We start from the raw sequence: 26,725 nt of genomic DNA on the forward strand, positions 1-26,725 counted from the left end.
AGGGAACTAGGAAGAGGTCAGGATGAGAACGTTCAGACAGCCCACCTTCTCACCCACAACCTCAGCCTAGGGGCCAGACCATCAGGAGGATTCTGAACAGGGCCCGTTTCTGCAGGGGGAGGGCGTCAGGCACTCATCTGAAAGGTGACATGAGAACCACTCCTGGGACTTTGTAGATTCCCACTCACCTGGCCTGTTGTACAGTATCTTTGTTAAGCAGAAAAGGAGCTAATAAAATTGGCCAGCACAACCTGGGCACCAAGCACTGAGTTAAGCACCCTTACATGCCATGTCACATTGTACTCTTGCGAAGGCCTGAGGCCACAGTCCCCACATGAGCCAATAGAGACTGATAAGGTCAAGACCCTGCCCAAAGCCACGGGCCAACAGGGGAGCAGACACGGGCCTGGCACCCAAGGCTAGCTCAGGCAAGCTTCTCTAAGGTGAACTGTGAGAAGATGGGGCTGCTCCTCCTGATTTCCACCCTCCCAACCAGCCCCAGTATAGCAGCAAGCAAAATTCTTCCCACACTGTATTTATGGAAAATTACAGACTCCTAACATGGCTAATTTGCTAACATGCTGGGGGCTCGAGGGAGGGAGACAGGTATGCGGAGGGCTTTGTCCTCCCAGGCCTTTAGCAAATCAATGGCTGGCAGGGAAATTATACATCCCTGGCTCCTAGGTGCTTGTCTTCTATAGACGGCCATTAACTGACTATGGGCTGTGCGTGGCGCTGTCCTTCAGAGTGTATAAACTTGCTGCCACTGGGCTAATTAAAACTTTTGGGATAATCTGCAGCTTATCTGATATTTATAGTGCTGCAGTACTTATTAGAACTAACAGAGAACCAGCGCACATTAGCAATTAGGAACCAGAGGTAACAACTGGGTAAAGCCACAGCTGGGCAACAACAGAATAGCCGGGGAAACTCAGACTGATCCCCATGGTCTCTAAACCAACTTGACTTCTTCTGAATGAGGAATATTATGTGATTCTTTAAAGGGACCAAGGGGCAAAATGACAGCATGCCCAACCCTTTGATAAATCCCAGTACCGGAGGAAGTAAAGGCACCCACAGAGTCTGCACAGCTTAACGCAGGTTATCCACATGGTTTCTGGGAACCCTGGGAAGCGAGGAGCAGAAGCAGCTTACTGGATAGTAGAGATTCTAGGCTGCAGCCCCCCGTGAGTGTATGATTCTAAGAAGGGACTAAATTCAGGACTTTGGGGTAGGGTGTCTACTTGGCAGGACCTGTCTATAATCAGCTGATGGGAAAGGCTTCCCCAGCCTGGAAAGCTACCTGTGTCCTGCGTGAGTGCTACGGTCGGCACCGCCTTGCTTCCCCTCACACTTGATCATCTTCAAGGCATGTGAACCACCCCAGAAACCTGGATTCCCTCAGCCCCTATCTTGCAGGTGATGGGGTAGAAAAAACATGAAACGCATGTCATCCACACAATGGCCATCCTGAGTAGTTAAGCGATCAATAGTTACCAAGGGAGGGCAAATAACAGGAAAGCAGACCTGACCGCTAGGTTGTCAGCGCTACCGCCTCCCTCGCTGCCACGTGCACTGAGGCCCAGAGGCCATGCTAAGAAGCCTACCTGCTGGAGAAGCTGCATCTTGCCTGGCTCTGGAGCAAGCCTGCTGTTGGAACTCAGCTCGATTAGCCCCTGCCTGGGGGGGTTGCTGCGTGGCTGGAAATGGGCTTGCTGAGAGGCCTCCTGCCCAGTGGGGGCGAGGGCCACCTCCTGAGGATACTCCGGCAGCTCTGGCCCCCAAGCCAGAAACCCTGAGTCCCTGATGGCTTTGTGCTCTCCCTCACTAGACAGCCTGGCAGACTCAGGTGCCATATAGAAGGCCATGCTGGCAAAGTCTTCGCATGCCATTTTCTGCACACTCTCGGTCCACTCCAGGCCCTCCAGCTCGTTGGAGATCTTGCCCATCTGCAGGATGTGCTGGTAGAACCGCTGATCCTCAGAGTAGTCTTCACTCTCTGACTGCTCATCGGAAGACCCCTGCAGGGGGGACGACCGGGACACTAGAACGGGGCTGAAGTGCAGATCTCTGGGCCCAGGGCCTGGCTGACCCAGGCCCTGCTCAGATCCCTGAGAGCTCTGCAGGCCCCATGGGAAGTTATTCACATCCCCCGGTATCTGAGAGCCAAGCTGAGAGGCCAGCGTGCTGCTGCCGTTGCTCTCCAAGCAAGGCCCAGCCCCACTAAGCTTCCTGCCTTCTTGGGGGGGCTCTGGAGAGTCTGGGGGTTGACTCTTCTTACTGGTAGGAGATGCCCCAGGGACACTTCCTGAAGGGGCGTTCTGGGCTGGTTCTGATGCCGGGGTATCAGGTGGTATTAGGAAGTGTCCCTCAGGTACATCTTCAGCTGAGGCCCCTAGAGCCTCAGGCTCTGTTTGCTTCCAGCTCTCAGGGGTGTCCATTTTGACAAGCTTGGAGACCTGTCCCATCCACAGTCCAGGAGGCTCTTTCCTCCTCCTTCCCCGGCCCACACTTCCACCTTCCCCAGAAACACGCTGCCAGCTCAGGTCTTCAGCTGGACGACTACCTAACAAGAACGGCTTGCTCTTCCTGGTAGGCAGCATATGGTCAGAGGAACAAGGGGACAGGGAGGGGGCCTCCTTAGGGAGTGGTGAGGGAATGGGGCTCTGGCCCTTGTCCCCCCCGGGGCCAGTGGAGCTCAGTTTGGCCACCTTGTGGCTGTGCTGCCCCCCTTTCAGCTGTGGGCCCTTGCTGGTTTCAGAAAGCTCTGAGGGGACAGAGGCCGGGCTCCTGCTTCCTAACTCATCGTGCCCACTCTGCCCACTGTTCTCAGGGCCCAGAGGGCTGGCTTTCTGCTGTCTGGTCCTCATTTCCAGCTTTTCTATTTCAGGGTCTGTAAACCCCAGGTAGATTTTCTCTGTCAGCTTCTGGGGTTCCTCTGAACCCTGCTGATCACCTACTTCTGTCCTGTATTGGGCTGGGGTCCTACCTAAGATTTTCTCCACATCGGCAAAGATCTGGTGGGTTCGGGAAGCTTGGCCTTTGGAGAGTGGTTGTAGCTTGCTGGGCAGTGTGTCCATGAGAGGCCAGGGGGTGTCACCCAGCACGCACGGGCTCTTCCCTTTATTAAAGGAGCCCTTACTTCTAGCCTGCATCTCTCGATCTAGATCCAAATCAGCAAGCCCAGGTGCCGGGAGAGGGGATGGACCGCGGAGAAAGGAAGGAGGCAGAAGTCCCTGCTCAGGCTGTGTTTCCTAGATGGGTATATAAACATGCAGAGAAAACTAAGACAAAGTACTTCTGATTTATACTTGCTACCTCAGCTCTTAGCAAACCCTTAGCAAAAACCCATACTCATTTAAAGTCAAACAAAAACCAAAGAGGAAAGAAAAGCTAAAAGCTCCCTTGGGCTTTGTTGTTTTCTGGCCCTAGTTTCCTTATCCATAAAGAAGAAGCCAGACTAGATCAATGGCTCACAAACCTTGCTCCATGGAAACTGCAGGTTGGTTCTATATGGTACCCTGGGGGCCGCTACAGTGTGCATGTGATGGGGAAGGGGCATCACCAAGACCCACATCCCCAGGTTCAACCACAGCAGCTCCACTTCTTTATATGCTGGACCTCTTTGGAGGGACTGATTTGATGAGTGGGCTTCACTACTAACAAAAGTCTGAAAATCACCAACCAGATTATCCCTAAGGTGCCATCAAACTCTCAGTTGTATGACTGGTTAATTTTATAAAATCCACCAACCTTATCAAGGACTACCAGAATTATTTAAGAAGGGAGAGAAGAGGGGAAACCTAACTGAGCTGAGCCTCAGAAACTCAGTCTAGGTCTTCCACCAAAGACACAAGTTGGTTCTGCTCAAGAGAGGTTCACACAGTCAGATAATCTTGGGGTTAGAAGAAACCCTAAAATATCAACCAGACCCTGCAAGAATTCACTCTAAACTCTACCCGGCCCGTGAGCACACACTTCCAGAGAGCCCAAACCACCGGCACCCAGGTCACCCACTTCGTTGCCCTCTGGACAAACTCAGGTTTGAGGCAACTGTCCTGAGCCGTAAGATCCAGACTGGCAGCCCAGCGCTATCCAATGGGCCCCAGCTCCTGAAACCCCAGAAGAAATCCTTTTTAACAGGGAACTCAGTCACACACCCATGACTCAGTCTATTAGCTAAGCCTCCACTGCAGAACCCTCGCCTCATTCCCTCTCCCACCGGTAGTCACGCCACAGCCTGCCCGGATGCTGCCTATCATGTACAACACTCCTGGGTGAGTGAAAATCCCACTGTCCATCTTCTGCCTTTCAAGTACATGACATTAGAAAATGCAACCTATTTGGTAATTACCTCTCCTCTTTTCTCTGCCTGAAGGAAGGGGCTTGTTATCTTATTTTTCAAAACCATGAGTAGTAGAATGTGGAGGAGGGGAAGGGAAGAAGTATCTGCAGAGTTTGCAAATGATAAAAAGGATAAATGCATCAGTAACTACCCAATGCCAGGACTGACACCTTGGAAAGGATAGAAGAAAGACAGTGGAACTCTTCACTGAGAAGTAAATACCAGGCACTGGTGGGAAACAAAGACTATAAACAAAAGAGCATATCAACTAAACCACTGAGAGGCTTGAAGAGCTATTCCCAGTTCTCCCCACCTGGCTGACCCTCCCTCTCCTCAACATGTCCCACCTGCCTCACAGCTGGGTGAAGAGAAGAAGGCAGGTTTTCTTTCACTGCCATAGCACACTGGGAGAGCCTGGGCCTCACTTCAGTACGGCTCCAACTTTTAGCTTCTCCACTTATAAAATGAGGGCGATAACTCTGCCTCCTAAGTACAACATACTGAAGGGACAAATAAAACAACAACGGAAAAGAGCTCTGAGCAAAAAAGCTACCTGAGACGAAGGTGATCATGCTGCAATCAAAATTCAATTACCCACCACTAAGGACACTGGCAACAAAAACAATCCATGGGAGTGGGTAAAGCCCAAAGCGTTTCTTTTGGGATCTTGAAGGCACTGGTGTCCTCACAGCTGAATTATGGCTAGATCTCCCATGTAGGAATTCACACCACTGAGACAAATAACGAACCCACACTAGGAAGGACTGACTGAAAAAAGAGAAAAGTCACTCCGCTCATCTAGGCTCTGTGGCCTCCACCAAGTGTTCCCTGTCCCCTACTCTCCAGAGGGGCAGATGCATCACTTCTTAAACTAGCATCCTATACAGGGCGCTCTGTCTCACTAATCCTGTTATGCAACGTAAGCTTCCCAAAGGGGGGGCAGGAATTGTTTAGAAATAGTAACTTCTAGAAACTGAAAGGAAAATTTGCCATAAGATAGGCTTATTCAGATGATGTATATCAAGAAATTACGTTATGGTAGTTGTTCTAAACCTCCCAGCTATAAACAGCGAGATTCCCAATATCCCCTCAGGTTGCAGCCCTGGCCTCTCTGGCAGCTGGCATCCGCTGACTCACTCACCAGAGGACTTTTGGAGGTCTCTTTGTCCTTCTTGTCTTTCTTTTCCTTTTTCTTTTTCTTGTCTTTCTTCTTAATGGCCCCAGAAGTTGACAGCTTCCCTCGCTCTTGGATCACCAAGTTCCGATAGTGTTCATCACATGGGTGGTCCCACATGGACTGCCCGTTGGCAAAGTTGAAATAGTAAATCTCACCTGTGATGTCCTGGCTGGGGATGAGCAGAGGTCAGAAGTTAGTCCCTGCTCAGGTCCAAAGCTACTCAGGAAAAAAAGGAAGACAAATGGCGAGAAGGCAAAGGAGAAAGAGGAATTCGGGGGAAGAGGGAGAGAGAAGATGGGAGGAGAGGGGAAGAGAGGAAAGGATTAACACCAAATTGAAGGGTACCATTTGGCCAAGAAGAAGGGAGTTAACTCAGATAGGAACAAAGGATCAGGATACCTAGGGACTTCTCTACATGGAGACATTGGGGTTCTTGGGAATTCATGCTAGACTAGTGTAGAAATAAACTTGGTTTTAGATGGATAAGTACAACTGTGGTATCTTGGAGATAAATTCTAGGATAGCCATTGCTTAACATTTTTATAAATAGTCTGAGAAAGAAAGACACATTGTGAAAGCTCTTTTTACAAAAGAGTCCAAACTCTTAAGAGGCGACCATCCAAGCTAGTGGGGATCAACAATAGAAGAAAATACTGTAGAAGGTGGGTTTCAAGAACCTGTGTTTCCCAAGTCCAAAATAAATCATTAATCCTGTCTGCCATTATCAATAATCCATTAAGACAGCTAATGGGGGGGAAAACATGCACAATAGCAATACAAAATATATAATACCCCAAAATAAATCCGAAGTGCAAAAGTTTTATAAAACCTTTACTGAAAATCAGGAAAAATAAAAAATAAAAAAACAATTAGAGAGAGAGTCCATGTTCCTGAATAGAAAGACTCAAGTCTGTAAGCATGCCAATAATGCTCAAATTAATATATAAATCCAATACAATCCCAATATAATCTCAATCAGACTCCTTATCAAACCTGACAAACTCAATCTCAATTCAAATAAAGAAAATACACAGAAGTAAACAGGACAAATATCAGGGGTAAAAGATAAAAATAAGGTATACAAATGGCCAATAAGCACATGACAAGACGCTCAACAACACTAAACATTAAGAAAATGAAAATTAAAAGCACAATGAAATGTCCCTTCATACCCATTGGCATGGCTATTATCAAAAAGCAAGAGGAAAATTAACAAGTGTTGGCAAAGATGTGGAGAAATTGGAACCCTTGTGTACTGCTGGTGGGAAGGCCAAATGGTGCAGCCACCGTGAAAAACACTATAGCAGTTCCTCAAAAAATTAAAAATAGAGGGCCAGCCCAGTGGCTCAGGCGGTTAGAGCTCCATGCTCCTAACTCCAAAGGCTGCCGGTTCGATCCCCACATGGGCCAGTGGGCTCTCAACCACAAGGTTGCCAGTTCAATTCCTCGAGTCCTGCAAGGGATGGTGGGCAGCGCCCCCTGCAACTAAAGATTGAACATGGCACCTTGAGCTGAGCTGCCACTGAGCTCCCAGATGACTCAGTTGGTTGGAGCACGTCCTCTCAACCACAAGGTTGCCGGTTCGACTCCCGCAAGGGATGGTGCGCTGTGCCCCCTGCAACTAGCAATGGCAACTGGACCAGGAGCTGAGTTGCGCCCTCCACAACTAAGACTGAAAGGACAACAACTTGAAGGTGAACTAAGATTGAAAGGACAACAACTTAACTTGGGAAAAAAAAGTCCTGGAAGTACACACTGTTCCCCAATAAAGTCCTGTTCTCCTTCCCCAACAAAATCTTTAAAAAGTAAAATAAAATAAAAATTAAAAATAGAATTACCATATGACCCAGCAATTCAACTTCTGGGTATATATCCAAAAGAACTGAAAGCAGGATTCAAACAGATATTTGTATATAGGCCCTGGGAACTTGGGTTTTAATGACAATGTTTATAACAGCATTCTTCATACTAGCCAAAGGTGAAAACACCCAATTACCTATCAACAAATAAATGGATAAACAAAATATAGTGTATACATACACTGGAATATTATTCAGTCTTAAAAAGGAATTAAATTCTGACACATGCTATAACATGGATGAACCTTGCAGACATTATGCTAAATAAAATAAGCTAATCACAAAAGGACTAATGTTGTATGAGTCCACTTATATAAAGTACCCAGAATAGCAAATTAATAGAGACAGAAAGTAGATGAGAGGTTCCAGGAGCTGGGGATAATGGGGAGCTACTGTTTAATGGGTACAGAGTTTCAGCTTAGGTAGATAAAAAGAAGTTCTAGAGATGGGTGTTAGTGACGGTTGTATAACACTGTGAACGTACTTAAGGCCATTGAACTGTGTATCTAAAAATGGTTAAAACAGTACATTTTGTTATGTATATTTTACCAGAAAAAACCCTTACAAAAAATTTTGTAACTTATGCACTGACTAGAACCTCTAATATAATTGAATAGAAGTGATTACAATGGATATTTTTGCCTCCTTCTTCAGTGTGTAAGAAAGCATAAAGAAAATTAAAAGACAAGAAACTAGGAGAAAATAGTAGAAATAGCAGTATAAGATTAACACACAGAAAAATCAAAGAGTTTCACCTCCTTAACAAACATAAAAACACAGCAACATGACAAAAAGGCAAAGGATATAAACAAACAAATCGCAAAAGATAAACCAACAGCCAACAGACAGCCAACTAACTCAACTCTATGAACATTTCGGGAAATGCAAATTAAAACAACCGGGTATAATTTCTTGCCCTTAAACTGACAATTTTTTGGATTAATTTTTTTGTTTTGGATTGACAATTTATTAATTGATAATATTTTTTAAATGAACAATTACATGTGCTGTTGGTGGAACTGTTAAACTTTAGGGGAAAAAAATTTGATATTAAGTAACAATATTTAAATTCTGCACATCTTCTAACATATCCATTCAAATTCTAGAAATTTTTTTCTAAAGAAACACATACAAAACTTCGGGCAACATACTTAACTGAAGAAAACATCTGACCTCCCTTCACTCCATGCCAACACAGATACTGCATTAATTATAACAACAATCACAACAGCAAAATAATAAGACAAAAAATGTTTCAACATAGACAGACAGAAAGAGAAATTCTCACATGCCAGAAACAGAAATAAAATGTGAAACCTGACTAATAAGTGCATGAACTGATAGGCCAAAGCTGATATCTGACCTAGATAGGCCCTGAGAATTTGGGTCTTTAATGCCAATTTACAGACATAAAATGTGGCCTTAGGCCTCTATGAATTTGGAAACTGGAGACTCTTGTATCTGGGGCCCTTAAGAATGCTACTTCTGTAAATAAAAGAACCTAAAGGCCCATGGAAATAACAAGGAAGCATGTCACCCACTCCAGGTTCTAGGCAGGCAAAATAAAATTTTATGGAAAATTGAAAACTCCAAGGCACATGTAGATATAGAGGCCAAAATGTGGTAAGGAAATACCAAGTCAGGAAATTAATATAAAAACTTAGTCCTACACCACAGAAAAATCCTTCGCAGAAGTCATTATAAAGCCACTCAACAACCTAGGAATGAGACACTCACAGAAACAACCTCTATGCAAGATTAACTGACAAAATTCACAATAAATAATTACAAACCACATAAGGAAACAGGTCACCACGAGGGATAATTAGTGACACAATGAAGCGAAGAATTAGAACACCAAATATCTTGGCATAGTAGAACAATCAAAAGAGACTAAAAGCTAGAGAATCAAGATGGCAGAGCAGGTAAATGCTGTGCTTACATTCTCTCACAGCCACATCAAAATTACCTAAACTATAGAACAACCATCTTTGAGAATCGCCTAAAAATCTTGCTGAACAGAAGCACTACAACTAAGGACATGCAGAAGAAGCCACCTCAAGACTGGTAGGAGGGGCAGAGATGCAGAACTGGCTATTCTCAAACCCATGTGAGACCATTAAAAATCAGGAGGGATATCTCAGATGCAGAGGTCCGCCCTGAAGGAGGAAGCGGTCTCAGCACCACAAGGGGCTCCCCAGCCCAGGGTTCCAGTGCCAGGGAGAGAAGTCCCCATGATTTCTGGTTGTGAAAACCAGTGGAGATTGTGGCTGAGTGACACGGAGAGTGGCTGGAGTCCCAGGCGCTCCTCTTAAAGGGCCCACACATGGACTTACTGACAGAATCACTGGCTCTGAGCTCCAGCACTGGAGCAGCAGCTGCAGAGGCATCAGGGATATATGGGAGTAACTGAGTTGTCTGACTTAAGGTCAAGGGCTGGAGGGGTAACTTTCTCCCAGAAGGAGGAGCTGGCAGAATCCATTGTTTTTTGGAGTATTTTTTTTCCCAACTTAGCTTTTATTTTTGTTTAATCTACAGATGCATAGAGTACAAATATATACATTAGAAATAATTCTCCATGGCTGATTAAAAAACATAGCAGTTCCCCATCCCACTCTCCAGAAGCATCTACTTGCAACATGCACCTGCTTCTTTTCACATTCACTTATGTATTTGCACGTAACATTTATCTTGCTTTTTATAAAACTTTTTGGACGTATTTGCTTTACACATGGAATACAAGGACTTTGCCTTCTTTTACCCACCTATCTCCAGCACACAATTCACCTTCTCCATTCTCCCAATATAATTAAATTGTAATTTGTTTAGCTCATGATTCAGAGTTCACTATGACAATGCATGCTGTATCATGCAGTATACAATTATTATTACTTTTTATTTTTGTTACATCTTTTTGTTTTCCCTAAAGTTGACTCTTGCCTTCTTATCCCATTTGTTTAGTTTTCTACAGACCTGTCAATAATTCAGTGCCAACTCTTCCAATATATTCAATTTCATTTTTCCAAAGGAATCTCTCTGGAACTTTTGAGCGGCTCCAAACTGGACCAGTGACATATCTGTCATGCCAAGTTCTGCCTTTACCCATTATCCTGTTCCTTTACCTATCTACTTGCAGAAGTGGAAAGCTCTTCATTTTATCTTCTTACTTAATTGATAGTTAGCTGAGTTTAAATTATAGGTTTCAAACATTTTACTTCAGAAATTTGCAGACTTTGCTTCATCATCTTCTGACTTCTTACATAAAACCTATGTTTTGGTTATTTTTCTCTTCTGAAGTTTGTAGAATCTTTTCTCTGTTACAAGTTCTAGATTATTGTAATGATATGCTTTGTTGTGGAGCTATTTTGCTTCCTCTTCTGGGACCTGGTGTGTACTTCTTAATTTAGAAACTTATGTCTTTCAGCTCTGAGAGATTTTTCTTGAATTATTTTTTTTCATTAAAGTTTATTGGGGTGACAACAGTTAGGAAAGTTATAGATTTCAGGTGTACAATTCTGTAATACATTATATTTCACATTGTGTGTTCACCACCCAGAGTCAGTTCTCTTTCCATCACCATATCAGACCCCGTTTACCCTCTTCTAGAGCCCTCCTCCACCCTTACCCTCTGGTAACCACTAAACTATTATCTATGTCTGAGTTTTTGTTTCTTCATTTGTTTGTCTTTTACTTTTGTTGTTTTTAGTTTTATATACCACATATCAGTGAAATCATATGGTTCTCTAATTTTTCTGTCTGATTTATTTCACTTAGCTTTATAATCTCAGGATCCATCCATGTTGTCACAAATGGTCCTATTTCATCTTTCCTTACTGCCGAATAGTATTCGATTGTGTATATACCACAACTTCTTTATCCATTCATCTATTGAAGGACATTTAGATTATTTCCATGTCTTGGACAGTGTAAATAAAGCTGCAATGAACACTGGAGCACACATGTCTTTATGGATAAATGTTTTCAGATTTTTGCAGAAGATACCCAGGAGAGGGATTGCTGAGTCATATGGTAAGTCTATTCTTAATTTTTCGAGGAAGCCCCACACTGCCTTCCATAGCGGATGCACCAGTCTGCATTCCCACCAACAGTGTATGAGGGTTCCTTTTTCTCCACAGCCTCTCCAACACTTACTATTTGTCTTGTGGATGATAGCCATTCTAACTGGGGTGAGGTGATATCTCATTGTGGTTTTCATTTGAATTTCTCTGGTGATTAGTGATGTTGAGCATTTTTTCATATGTCTATTTGCCATTTATATGTCCTCTTTGGAGAAATGTCTCTTCAGGTCCTCTGTCCATTTTTCAATTGGGTTTGTTTGATTTTTTGTTGTTGAGTTGTATGAGTTCCTTGTATATTTTGGATATTAGCCCCTTATCAGAGGCGTTGTTTGCAAAAATCTTCTCCCATTCAGTTGTTTGCCTCTTTATTTTGTCGATGGTTTCATTTGCTGTGCAGAAGCTTTTAAGTTTGATATAGTCCCATTCATTTATTTTAGCTTTTACTTCCCTTGCCTTTGGAGTCAAATTCATAAAATGCTCTTTGAACCCAAGGTCCATAAGTTTAGTACCTATGTTTCCTTTTTAAAAAAAAACAGACACTGAATAAACACTTGTTGAAACGAATTGCAGAGGAATTCTCACTGAATTATTTTATATATGTATTTTATTGGGGAACAGGACTTTATTGGGGAACAGTGTGTACTTCCAGGCCTTTTTTTTTCCAAGTCAAGTTGTTGTCCTTTAAATCTTAGTTTGTAGAATTCACTAGTGAAGCCATCTGGTCCCGGACTTTTGCTTTTGGGAAGGTTTCGGATGACTGATTCAATTATCTTACTGGTGCTCGGTCTATTTAGATTTTCCAATTCTTCATGATTCAGCCTAGAAAGGCTATATGTTTCTAAGAACTTGTCCATTTCTTCTAGGTTATTGAATTTGGTGGCAAATAGTCCTTCAGAGTATTCTTTGCATTTCTGTGGCATCCATGATAACTTCCCCTCTTTCATTTCTGATTTTGTTTATTAGTATCTTTTCTCTTTTTATCTTACTGAATACAGCCAAGGGTTTGTCAATTTTATTAAACTTTTCAAAGAACCAGCTCTGTCAAATTAATTTTTTATGCTGTCTTTTTGTTCTCTATTTCATTTAGTTCTGCTCTGATTTTTATTGTTTCTTTTCTTCTGCTGACCTTGGGTTTTCATTTGTACTTCTTTTCCTAGTTCTGTAAGGTGTAATGTGAGGTTATTTATCTGGGATTTTTTTGTTTCTTGAGATAGGCCTGCAATGATATAAATTTCCCTCTTAAAACTGCTTTTGCTGCATTCCCCAAATTTTGACAGGATATATTTTCATTCTCATTTGTTTCTATGTATCTTTTGTTCTCTTCTTTCTTCTTTGCCCCAGTCGTTTTTCAAAAGTATGTTGTTTAATCTCCACATATTTGTGGTTATTCCTCCTTTCTTTTTGCAGTTGATATCCAATTTCAAAGCTATGTGATCAGAGAATATGCTTGGTATGATTTCAATCTTCTTAAATATTTTGAGGCTAGTTTTATGTCCCAATATATGGTCTATCCTTGAGAATGTTCCGTGTATACTAGAAAAGAATGTATAGTCTGTTGTTTTAGGATGAAGTGGTCTATAAATGTCAATTATGTCCATTTCATCTAATGTGTCATTTAGGGCTACTATTTCGTTATTTATTTTCTGTTTGGATGATCCATCCATAGCTGTCAATGATGTATTTAGGTCCCCTACTATAATTGTGTTTTGGTCAATTTCTCCCTTTACTTCTGTTAGTAGTTGCTTTGTATACTTCAGTGCTCCCTGATTGGGGGCATAAATATTGATGACTGTTATGTCTTCTTGTTGTATAGTCCCCTTTACCATTATGAAATGTGCATCTTAGTCTCTTGTTACCTTTTCCACCTTGAAGTCTGTTTCATCTGATATCATTATGGCTACACCTGATTTTCTCTGGGTACCATTTGCTTGGAGTGTCAATTTCCACCATTTCATTTTGAGTCTACGTTTGTCCTTATAGCTGAGATATACCTCTTGAAGGCAGCATATGGTTGGGTTTTGTTTTTTGATCCAATCTGCTGCTCTGTGCCTTTTTATTGGTGAATTCAGTGCATTTACATTTAGGGTGATTATTGATATGTGAGGATTTCCTATCATTCTATCTTTGGTTTTCTGGTAAGACTGTGTCTCCATTGTTTCTTTGCCTTTTTGTTGTTGTCTATTATTTCTGTGTGGTGTATTCTATGATGTTTCCCTCTGTTTCTTCTTTTATTACGTTATATATTTCAGTTCTGGATTTTTCTGAGTGGTTACCATTAAGTTTATGTAAAAGAAAGTTTCATATTTAGAGTATTCCATTTTTTAAGGCATGCTTACTTTCTCTATTCCCATATTCCAGTTCAGACCTTTAGTCTCCCACCTTTCATGTTTTGGTTGTCACAAATTATCTCTATTTATGCTGGTCGAACAGTTTCCTTCAGTATTTCTTGTAGTGCAGGTCATGTGTTAGAAAATTCCCTCAGTTTCTGTATGTCTGGAAAGGTCTTTATTCCTCCTTCATATCTAAGGGATATCTTTGCTGGCTCCATCTATTCCTGGCTCATAATTTCTCTCTTTCAATACTCTGAATATTTGATTGCACTTCCTCCTGGCTTGTAGAGTTTCTGCTGAGAAATCTGATGATAATCTAATGGGCTTTCCTTTGTAGGTTACCGTCTTCTTTTCCCTGGCTGCCTTGAGGATTCTTTCTTTGTCGTTGATTTTAGACAGCTTCAATACAATGTGTCGTGGAGAAGGCCTGTTGGGATTGAGGTAATTAGGTGTTCTATTTGCTTCTTGGATTCAAGGATCCAGTTCTGTCCACAAGTTTGGGAAGTTCTTTTTCACTATTTGTTTGAATACACTCTCTGTCCCCTTCTCTCTTTCTTCTCCTTCTGGTATGCCCATTATGCTTATATTGCTCTTTCTGATGGAGTCAGAAAGTTCTTGTAGAGTTTTTTCATTTCTTTTAAGTCTCAAGTCTCTCTCTTCTTCCATCTGTGTCATTTCCAGATTTCCATCTTCAATGTCACTGCTTCTTTCCTCCATCTGGTCAACTCTACTACCTAAGCTGGCTATTTCATTCTTCATTTCTTTTACTGAGTTCTTAATCTCCAGAAATTCTATTTGGTTCTTTTTTAAAATTTCAATCTCTTTGGTAAAATGTTCATTTTGTTCTTTAATTGTGTTTCTGAGTTCATTAAACTGCCTGTCTGTGTTTTTTTGCATCTCACTGAGTTTTTTTTATTTCCCCCTCCTTTCTTGCGCTTTTCCCCCCTTCCAGTTCAAGCCGGTTTCTCGGTCTAGGTGTGTAGGACAGCTCCCTGCCCCGTGCTGGTATTATGAGCCTTGTGCTCCCCTCGGCTGAGGCAGTCAGTTGCCAGTCATTGGTCAGCCGCTCATGGCAGCTCTCGACGGCTGCCAGCCACTCACGCTGGCCGCTGGCCACTCATTCATGGTGGTACACAGTAGCCCGCAGCAACTCACAGCAGCTCACGCCAACCTCCGGCTGCTCACTGCAGCCCAGCTCCAGGGAGAGCTGTTGTTCACAATCTTAGCTGTAGAGGGCGCAGCTCACTGGCCCATGTGTGAATCGAACCGACAGCCTTTGGCATTAGGAGCCTGATCCACCAGGCCGGCCCTCATTGAGTTTTTTCAGAACTGCAACCTTGAATTCTCTGTCATTTAAGTCACGTATTACCATATCTTTAAGTTCATATTCTCGAGACCTTTCATTTTCGTTCTGAGCTATCTTGTCACCTTGGTTATTCATGGCTATTAATGATTTATTATTTCTCTTCCTAAAACTCTACAGGAGTGGGTTCTGCAACAGGTTGATAGAAAGAGGTCTTTCTTTTGTTTTCCAGTAGGTTTTGGTAGAATGTTTTATTTTCTCTCCAATTGCAGCCTTTTATTCTCTCACACTGTAGTGTTATGTTTTCTCTGTACTCTTCCAGCTTCTCACACAATGGGGGGATTTCCTGGAAGGCAGGCTTCCACTCTGTGAACAGTTCACCTGGGTCATAGGGCATCGCCCCTGTGGGGGGATGTGGAGAGCTTTTGAAGCTCCAAAGCTCTTCCTGCACCAGATTTAGAGCCCGTGTGTTTTGGCAGCTCTGTTGACTCCTGCAGGGATCTGCTCAGATAGGTGGGGACAGGGGCAGGGTGAGTTGTGAGAGGTGCCCCAAACCAATGGCAGTGACCACCACCACAGGCAGCGACCACCTGCTTCCACAGCTCCCACCCCTTTGCTAGAACTAGTTGGGCTGTGCGTCTGTATCTGTGGACCACAGTTCTCAGAACTGCAAATATTCTGTTCTTTTGACCTGACACTGCTACTGTTCCGCTTCTAGCACTGGGCAGGTGGGGGCGGGGTGAGCTCTGGCAGGGTAAGGAGGGGGTGGCTAGTCTCAGTGCCTAAGGCTTCCATTCTCTGCTTGGTAGTGAGGGCTTAAACCACCATTTTCAGCCTTCCTTCCCTAGTCTTTGCTCCGAGGTCTCTGCCATGAGCGTTGGGTTCAGCCGTGTTACATGCTGTCCCCTCAGCCCTGTAGGCCATAAGCAGAGCCCTAGCAGTCGGAGTTCGTCCCTCTCCCACAGCTGCAGTAGTTCCGGAATGCAGGTAGCTCAGAGCACTGAGCTAGGTCTGCGCCGAGTCTCCGCACTTCTCCCTTCCCTCCTCCCCTTCTCGTGCAATTTGCCCACCTTTAGGTTATTTCTGTAATGTGACTCTTAGTCTTGCCTGTCTGCTGTGCAGGAAGTCCTTTGTGGAGTTATAGGCCAATTTGTTGTAAATTCCAGGGGAGATTTCAAGAGCCTCACCTCATGCCACAATTTTTATGACACCACCGAACCCATTGCTTCTTTGTTGAGCCCTCCTTGTCTGCCATATCTGAATCTCCACGAGCGTGTCTAATGCCTCTGTTCTGAGACCCCCATCCCGCCTAACTTTCAGACACACCCAAGCAGCTTCCAGTGGCTTTTTCGTACAACCTACCTGCCTTGGCTCATGCTGCAGACTTTCCTAGGGTCTCTCAAAGATTCACGGAACCCAGAAAAGCAGCATCTAGCTTGAGTGTGTCCCATGCCTCTGGCTGACCAGCCCTAAGCCCAGCACTAGCGGCAGCCAGCCTTGGTTCATGGGTTGGTGTCTGGAGGTACTTCCAAGCACAGTGCAGGCGGTGGCCATCTGCAGATTGCTTTGCGTCAGAACTGGGCCTTCAGCAGGTCCCCCTCAGGCTGGCACTGGGAATGGTGTGCCAGTGGCCAGCTTCAAAAGGAGCTGGAGCATCAGTAGGCTTCCTCCACGCATGACACACCTAAAGGGCAGACTGGGCAGGCACCAGACTCCCACAAAGTGAACCCTGCTCTGTAGCATCAGCCCCTGCACCACAGCTCCTCCACTGTAGTCACAGCCAGTCCTCACAACCAATCAGCCAGAGGGTAAATTTCTGCCACTGATGTGCAAACAGCCATCAAGGCTGAACTACAACAGAAGGGCACACACAACCCATACAAGGGACACATCTGGAGCACCCGGCTCTGGTGACCAGTGCGACTGCACCACTGGGTCCCACAGGACACCTACTACCTAAGGCCACTCTATTAAGATTGGGAGGGATAGCAGCTCTACCTAATACACAGAAACAAACACAGGGAGGCAGCCAAAATGGGGAGACAGAGAAACATGTCCCAAATGAAAGGACAGAACAAAGCTCCAGAAAAAGAACTAAACAGGGAGTCAAGCAACCTACCAGATGCAGAGTTCTACTGTGTTTTCCCGAAAATAAGACAAGGTCTTATATTAAATTTTGCTCCAAAAGACACATTATGGCTTAAGTTCAGGGGATATCATACTGAAAAATCATGCTAGGGTTTATTTTCCGTTTAGGTCTTATTTTGGGGGAAACACAGTAAATACTGGTTGTCAGGATGGTTAATGATCTCAGGAAGAACTTCAATAAGGAGATGGGAAACATGAAACTGGAGATAGAAAACATAAGAAATAAAGAAAAAAGTCAGGAAGAAATAAAGAAACCAGTCAGAAATAAAGAATATAATAACTGAAGTGAAGAATACATCAGAGGGAATCAACAGTAGAGTAGATGAAGCAGAGGATCAAATCAGCAATCTAAAAGATGAGGTGGCAAAAACGCACAATCAGAACAGCAAAGAGAAAAAAAAATTTTTTACATGAGGACAGTTTAAGGGGTCCCTGGGACAATATCAAACATATCAAAATTCACATCATAGGGGTACCAGAAAGAGAAGTGAGAGAGCAAGGGATTGAAAACCAATTTGAAGGGGAAATGACAGAAAACTTCCCTAACCTGGTGAAGGAAATGGATATTCAAGCCCAGAAAGCACAGAGTCCCAAACAAGATGAACCCAAACAGTGCACATGAAGAAACGTCATAATTAAAATGCCAAAGGTTAAAGACAAAGAGAGGATCTTAAAAGGAGCTAGAGAAAAGCAGTTAGTTACCTACAAGGGACTCCCATAAGACTGTCAGCTAATTTCTCAACAGAAACTTCATAGGCCAGAAGGGATTGGCACAAAATATTCAATGTGATGAAAACACAAGGACCTACAACCAAGATTATGGTATCCAGCAAAGCTATCATTTAGACTTGAAGGACAGATCAAGAGGATCCTATCATTTAGACTTGAAGGATAGACAAGAAAAAGCTAAAGGAGTTCATCAACACCAAACCAGTATTACAAGGAATCTTAGAGGGACTTAAAACGAAAAAAAAAAAGATAAAAAACATAAATAATAAAATCACAATAATTACATAGCTATCAACAATTACTCTCAATGTAAATGGACTAAATGCTCCCATCAAAAGATGGTGGTCAGTGACGTCATAGGCATGGCGGCAGTGGGGTGCATTTTTTGAGTTCCTCCTCCGGATCTTATCACAAACGGGACATCTATAACCCATCAAAGGACTCTCTGCTCATCACGCAGAACAGCTAAGAGACTCGTGCAAGGATTAATTGAAGGTGGGCAAATTGGGCAAGCAGGGGAAGAGGAGAGGGAGCGGAGTGGAGACGCGGCCTGCATCTGCGTCGGTGGAAATGCAACCGGCATCTGAGCCTGTGGGGACGTGGCCCGCACCTTTGGCTGTGGAAACGTGGCCAGCATCTGTAGCTGCAGAGACGCAGGAGATCCCAGGACGGAACAGAGAACACAATAGCCAGGAGGTGGGCTCTTTCCCTGCATCCCACAGCTGATCTCTCCCACCGAGGGGGCAGCATATCCAGCATTTGAGGCAATAACCTCAGTGAGACCTCCAGTTGGGCCCTAGGCCAGACAAAGGACACAAACTCCATACCTGGGTCCCTCCCCCATCTCTTCCAATCCTACCACCGCCCTTCCAGAGACTTAAACTGGCCCCTGAACTGAGGAGTTGTGTCAGATTACAGAGGAGCCTTAGTACTCAGGCTCTAGGAAGACTGGTGTGCAGCTCTGACCCAGGGAAGAGGCTGGGAAGAGTATGATTTTTGCTGGGCTAGGAGAGAAGAGACTCCTCCACCCCAAGCCACCACCTTTTCTGGCCTGTGGGAAGAGTTTGACATGGCTGGACTGAGAGAGAAAAGACCCCTCCATCCCCAGCCCCCACCCTTTCTGGCCTGCCTAGGGCAGGGCAATTACAACTGCAGACGCACTCCCAGGGATCAGCAGTAAGCGGCAGACGCAACTCTGGGCTTTCAGCAGCTCAGAAATCTCCCGCCCGCCACACACACACACACACACACACACACACACACACACACGGAAGAAGTGCCCTAAGACTCAGGAGAACTGGACACAGGGCTGGTGGTGCTACTCTCGGTGCGCATATGTGCAGGCAAGGGCAGAAACTACACTGGCTTTGTAAAAACTACCATCCAGAACCCTCAGCCCCAAGCATCTAAATCTGCAGTCCCAACGTCACTCTGGGCACCTGGTGACCAGCTCTGCCTGCACAATATGCAGAGGACTCTTTGGTACAGCAGAGGACAACCTGGAGATTAGTTGGTGGGCTTAAGCCACGACTGGCACTGCTTTTTGTTTTGTTTTGTCTTTATATCTTTGAATTTTTGCCTGTGTTGAGTGGGGGTTGTTGGTTGTTTTTACATGTGAATGTATTTGATTTTTTCTTTGTTGTTGTTGTTGTCGTTGTTGTGCTTGGTGATTTGCTTTGTTCTGAAATTGCCCTACCAGGGCCCAGCTCAAGAGGCACAAGATTCAACATACCCAGAGGCCAACTCCAGACCAAACCAGAGTACTACCGGGTTTGACCTACAAGTGACACACCCAGAGGGAATTCTCTACAGGCACAAGAGCCCATAGAGGCCAAACCTCATCTAAGAGGTCAACCCTCACGCAGCAGAACACCGTGCGGTGGGCAGAGCCAAGTCTCACAACTAGTCAGCCAAGGAGTTAACCCCACCTACTCACAAGCGAAAAGCAATTAAAGATCTTCTTTAACAGGACATTATACACAACACAAGAGTCACCTTTGGAGCACATGCAGAGAAGAATCAAGTAGTACAAGTCAAATGTAAAGGACACATACTACATAAGATAACCCAGCAAGAACTAAGAACTCTAGGGATCTACCTAATACATCAAAGCAAACACAGAGTGTCAGCCAGAAAGGGGAAACAAAAAAACATGTCCCAAATAAAAGAACAGAAGAAACCTCTAGAAATGGAACCAAATGAAACAGAGGTAACCAACCTATCAGAGACAGAGTTCAGAACACTGATAATAAGAAAGTTTAAGGAGCTTAGAGACAACATAAAGAAGGATAGAGAAATCATAATGAACAACCAGTTAGAAATAAAGAACACAATTACTGAAATAAAGAACTCACTTGAAGGAATTAACAGCAGGTTAGATGAAGCAGAGGATCAAATCAGCGACTTAGAAGACAAGTTAGCAGAGATAACCCAAACAGAACAACAGAAAGAAAAAAGAATAAAAAACAATGAAGATGGTTTAAGAGACCTATGGGATAACATCAAGTGCAACAACATGCGCATCATAGGAATACCAGAAGGTGAAGAGAGGAAGCAAGGAATTGAGAACATATTTGAAGTAATAATGTCCGAAACTTCCCTAACCTGAAGGAAACCAACATACAAGTCCAGGAAGTGCAGAGAGTTCCAACCAGGATAAATCCAAACAGGCCCACTCCAACACACATTATAGTTAAAATGGCAAAGGTTAAAGACAAAGAGAGAATCCTAAGCAGCAAGAGAAAGACAGAGGGTTACATACAAGGGAACTCCTATAAGACTATCAAATGACTTTTCTACAGAAACACTGAAGGCCAGGAGGCAGTGGCAGGAGACACTCAAAGTGATGGAAAACAAAGGCCTACAACCTAGATTGCTTTATCCAGCAAGGCTATCATTTAAAGTTGATGGAGAGATAAAGAGCTTCCCAGAAAAGAATAAGCTAAAGGAATTTATTACCACCAAGCGAGCATTGCAAGAAATACTAAAAGGACTTCTGTAAATAGAACAAAGATGAAAACAATCTGGAACTGCAAATTTAAAAATGGCAATAATTATGTACCTATCAATAATCACTTTAAATGTAAATGGATTAAATGCTCCAATCAAGAGACATAGGGTGGCTGAGTGGATAAGAAAGCAAGACCCTTGTATATGCTGTATACAAGAGACTCACCTCAGATCAAAAGACACACACAGGCTGAAAGTGAAGGGTTGGAGTAAGATATTTCATGCAAATGGAAATGAGAAAAAAGCTGGAGTTGCAATACTTATATCTGACAAAATAGACTTTAAAATGAAGAACATATTAAAAGACAAAGATGGGCACTATATAATAATAAAGGGATCGATCCGACAAGAGGACATAATCCCAGTAAACATCTATGCACCCAACATAGGAGCACCTAAATATATAAAACAGATATTGACTGACATAAAGACAGAGATTAACAGTAACACTATCATAGTAGGGAACTTCAACACACCTCTGACAACAAAGGACAGGTCTTCCAGACAGAAAATCAATATGGAAACAACAGCCTTAAATGACATATTGGACCACTTGGATTTAAGCGATATTTTCAGAGCATTTCACCCCAAAGCTGGAAAATACACGTTCTTATCAAGAGCACATGGAACATTTTCCAAGACAGACCATATGTTAGGCCACAAAATGAGTCTTGATAAATTTAAGAAAATTGAAATCATACCAATTGTCGTCTCTGACCATAGTGCTATGAAGTTAGAAATCAACCGCAGGAAAACAACTGGAAGACACACCACTTCATGGAGGCTGAGTAACATGTTACTAAATAATGAATGGGTCAACCAGCAGATCAAGGAAGAAATCAAAAGATATCTCAAGACAAACGAAAATGAAAACACGATGACCCAAAATCTATGGGATGCAGCGAAAGCAGTCCTAAGAGGGAAATTCATAGCATTGCAGGCCTACCTAAAGAAACAAGAAACATCACTAATCAACAGTTTATCTTCACACTTAAGGGATCATCTGGAAAAAGAACAACAAAATAAGTCCAAAGGGAGTACAAGGAAGGAGTTGATAAAGATCAGAGCGAAATAAATGAAATAGAAACCAGAAAAACAATACAAAAGATCAATGAATCCAAGAGTTGGTTCTTAGAGAAGATAAACAAAATTGACGAACCTTTAGCCAGACACATTTAAAAAAAGAGAGAGAGGACCCAAATTAATAAAATCAGAAATGAAAGAGAAGTGACAACAGACACTGCAGAAATACAAAAAATTTTAAGAAATTACATGAGCAACTATATACCAACAAATTTGACAATCTGGAAGAAATGGACAAATTTCTAGAGGCCTACAACCTTCCAAGGCTAAATCAAGAAGAAACAGAAAACCAAAATAGACTGATTACTACCAGGGAAACTGAATCAGTAATCAACAATCTCCCAACAAACAAAAGCCCTGGACCAGATGGCTTTACAGGTGAATTTTACAAAACTTTCAAAAAACAATTATCACCTATTCTCCTCAAGCTCTTCCAAAAAATTCAGAAGGAGGGAAGACTCCCAAACACTTTTTACGAAGCCACTATCACCCTGATCCCAAAATCAGACAAAGACACCACAAAAAAAGAAAACTACAGGCCGATATCGCTAATGAATATAGATGCAAAAATCCTCAACAAAATATTAGCGAACAGAATTCAGCAATACATTAAAAAGATCATACACCATGATCAAGTGGGATTCATCCCTGGTATGCAAGGGTGGTTCAACATCCGCAAATCAATTAATGTGATACACCACATTAACAAAATGAAAAATAAAAATCACATGATCATATCAATAGATGCAGAAAAAGCATTTGATAAAATCCAGCAGCCATTTATGATAAAAACCCTTAAGAAAGTGGGAATAGAGGGATCATGTCTCAACATAATAAAGGCCATATATGATAAACCCACAGCTAACATCATACTCAATGGGGAAAAGCTAAAACCATTCCCCTTAAGATTGGGAACAAGGCAAGGTTGTCCACTTTCTCCACTTCTATTCAACATAGTGCTGGAAGTTCTAGCCACAGCAATCAGACAAGAAAAAGAAATAAAAGGCATCCATATCAGCAAGGAGGAAGTAAAATTGTCATTATATGCAGATGATATGATACTATATAGAGAGAACCCTAAAGACTCCACCAAGAAACTATTAGAGCTGATAGATGAATTTAGTAAAGTAGCAGGATACAAAATTAATATTCAGAAACCAGTTGCACTTGTATATACCAATAATAAAACATCAGAAGGAGACATTAAAAAAACAATCCCACTTACAATTGCTCCAAAGACTATAAAATACCTGGGAATAAATTTAACCACAGAAGTAAAAGATCTGTACTCAGAAAATTATAAGACACTGAAGAAAGAAATGAAAGAAGATACAAATAGATGGAAACACATACCATGTTCATGAATAGGAAGAATTAATATAGTTAAAATGTCCATACTGCCTAAGGCAATATACATATTCAACGCAATTCCTATCAAACTACCAATGTCGTTTTTCACAGAAATAGAACATATAATCCTAAAATTTATATGGGACCATAAAAGACCCTGGACAGCCACAGCAACCTTGAGAAATAAGAACAAAGTGGGAGGTATAACAATACCTGACATCAAATTAATACTACAAGGCTACAGTAATCAAGACAGCATGGTACTGGCATAAAAACAGACACATAGATCAATGAAACAGAACAAAGAGTCCAGAAATAAATCCATGCCTATATGGCCATTTAATCTATGATAATGGAAGCAAGAATGTATGGTGGGGTAAAGACTGTCTATTCAATAAATGGTGCTGGGAAACCTGGACAGACACATGCAAAAAGATGAAGCTGGACCACCTCCTTACACCATATACAAAAATAAATTCAAAATGGCTTAAAGACTTAAATGTAAGATCTGAAACCATAAAATTCCTAGAAGAAAATATAGGAAGAAACTTCACAGACATTACCCGGAGTAAGATTTTTACTGATATATCCCCTCGCATGAGGGAAGTAAGAGAAAAAATAAACATGTGGGATTACATCAAACTAAAAAGTTTTTTTCACAGCAAAGGAAACCATCAATAAAACAAAAAGGGATCCTACTGAATGGGAAAAGATATTTGCCAATGATATATCTGATAAGGGGTTAATATCACAAATTTATAAAAACTCACTCAACTCAACTCCAAAAAATCAAACAACTCAATTAAAAAATGGGCAGAGGACATGAAGAGACATTTTTCCAAAAAGGACATACAGATGGCAAACAGACATATGAAGAAATGCTCAACCTCACTAACCATCAGAGAAATGCAAATAAAAACCACAATGAGATACCACCTCACCCCAGTCAAAATGGCTGCCATCAATAAATCAACAAACCACAAGTGCTGGCAAGGATGTGGAGAAAAGGGAACGGGAACGCTTGTGCACTGTTGGTGGGATTGCAGATTGGTGCAGCCACTATGGAAAACAGTATGGAGGTATCTCAAAAATCTGAAAATGGAACTACCTTATGATCCATCAATCCCACTCCTAGGTATCTATCCGGAGAAATCTAAAACTCCAATTCAAAAATCTTTATGCACTCGTATGTTTATTGCAGCACTATACACAATAGCCAAGACATGGAAACAACCGAAATGCCCGTCAGTAGATGACTGGATTAAGAAACTGTGGTACATTTATACAATGGAGTATTACGCCGCCATAAAGAAGAAAGAAAACTTACCATTTGCAACAGCATGGATGGACCTAGAGAACATTATGTTAAGTGAAATAAGTCAGACAGAGAAAGACAAATACCATATGATCTCACTTATATGCGGAATCTAAAGAAAAGAATAAGTGAATGAACTAATCAGAAACGGTTTTGGAAACATGGAGGAAAAACAGAGGGTTGCTAGAGGGCCGGGGGGGTGGGGATAAGGGGAAGGTGAGAGGTTTTGAAAAATAGTCGGTAACCAGAAGATGGTCATGGGGGTTTGAAAATTAATTTGGGGAATGTAATCAATAATGTTGTAAAGATTTTGTAGGGTATCCGATGGACACTTGTCTCATTAGGGAGACCACCTCAGGGATGATGTAGATGCCTGATCACTGCACGGTACACCTGAAAGTGAAGCTGAACAATAATGAATGTCAACTACAATTTTATATATATACATACATATATGTGTGTGTGTGTGTGTGTGCGTGCGTGTATATATGTATGTATATGGTTACAAGAAGCGGAGTACAGCATTAGGAATAAAGACAGTGGAAATGTAATGGCTGTGTGCGATGTCAGAGGGATAGTGGATGGGGGGAGGGGGCTCACACAGTGTGAGGGATATAAATGATAAACGTCTAAGTATTACTTTGTCTTGTGTACCTGAAACTAATAAAAAAAAAGATGGGGGCGGGGGGATGGTTGCTGAATGGATAAGAAAAAAAGACTCTTACATATGCCACCTACAAGAGATTCACTTCAGATCCAAAGACACACAAAGACCGAAAGTAAAGCAATGGAAAAAGATATTTCACGAAAAAGGAAACAAACAAAAAGCTGCAGTAGCAATATTTATACCAGACAAAATAGACTAAAGATTATAACAAGAGACAAAGAAGGACCTAGTAATAGCACTTCTAGATATTTATCCAAAGAAACCTCAAAAGCTACTTCAAGGGGACATGCTCATCCATATGTTCACTGCAGCATTATTTACAACTGCCAAGATATGAAGGCAACCTGGGTGTCCCTGAATGGATGAATTGATAAAGAAGAGGTGGTACATATATACAATGGAATATTACTCAGCCTTAAAAAGGAACAAAATCTTGCCACCTGCAACAACATAGAGGTTATTGTTCTGTCATAAGTCAGACAGTGAAAGACAAATGTCATAGGATTTCACTTGTAAGTGGAATTTAAAGAACAAAATAAACAAACAAATGAAACAGTAACAAACTCATAGATACAGAGAACATTTTGACAGTTGCCAGATGAGAGGGGGGTTGAAGGTGGGTGAAAAGGGGGAAGGGATTAAGAAGCACAAATTGATTGTTACACAGTAGCCATGGGGATGTAGGGTATAGCATAAGGAATATAGTCAATAATACTATAATCACTATGCATGGTGTCAGATGGCTACTAGATCTATCGGTGTGATAGATGGGAGGGGGCTTGGGGGCAGGGTGAAAAAGGTGAAGAAAATACAAAATAGTTATGACGATGTAAAGTAAAGCATAGGGAATATAGTCAATAATATGGTAATAACTATGTATAGTGCCAGGTGGGTACTAGTCAAAGAGATCACTTCATAAATTATATAAATGTCTAACTCCTATGCTGTACACCTAAACATAAAATAATACTGACCATCAACTGTAATGGAAAAATTTAAAAAGGGGGAAAAGATAAAGGGGAATAAGAGAGTCAAAGTTCCAGGTATAAAACAAATACGTCTTGGGGATATAATATACAGCATAGGAAATACAGTCAATAATATTGTGGTATGGTGTCAGATGGTTGCTGGATTTATCATGGTGATCACTTTTTTAGTATAGGGACTAGTATCAATAATGTGGTAATAACAATCTATAGTGACAGGTAGGTACTGCTGAATAATTATGATGTACATCTGAAAGTAATATAATATTGTTTATTAGCTACATTTCAATAAAAAATCTTTTCTTTAAAAAAGACTAAAAATAACTATATTCACAATTATTGTAG

The 26,725-nt window shown here is 42.2% G+C and overlaps 1 protein-coding gene across 14 annotated transcripts in view; it reads right to left on the reverse strand.

Annotated features, from left to right (window-relative positions):
• CEP164 (centrosomal protein 164) overlaps nucleotides 1-26,725 on the reverse strand; it is a 90,787-nt gene that overhangs the window by 47,068 nt on the left and 16,994 nt on the right. For 10 of the 14 annotated variants that reach the window (XR_012497379.1, XM_074335426.1, XM_074335421.1 and 7 more), the window contains 2 exons: nucleotides 5,487-5,691; nucleotides 1,608-3,254 (listed from right to left, as the gene is read on the reverse strand). Coding sequence is in view for 13 of the 14 variants with exons in the window: in XM_074335421.1 (XP_074191522.1) it covers nucleotides 1,608-3,254; nucleotides 5,487-5,691 (1,852 nt within the window). In the remaining variant the exon portion in view is untranslated. Of the gene's footprint in view, nucleotides 1-1,607; nucleotides 3,255-5,486; nucleotides 5,739-26,725 lie in introns of all 14 variants that reach the window. The other 4 variants (XM_074335429.1, XM_074335428.1, XM_074335430.1 and 1 more) reach the window with 2 other exon arrangements.

Source organism: Rhinolophus sinicus, linkage group LG06 (genome assembly GCF_036562045.2).
Source record: "Rhinolophus sinicus isolate RSC01 linkage group LG06, ASM3656204v1, whole genome shotgun sequence".
Taxonomy (NCBI): Eukaryota; Metazoa; Chordata; class Mammalia; order Chiroptera; family Rhinolophidae; genus Rhinolophus; species Rhinolophus sinicus.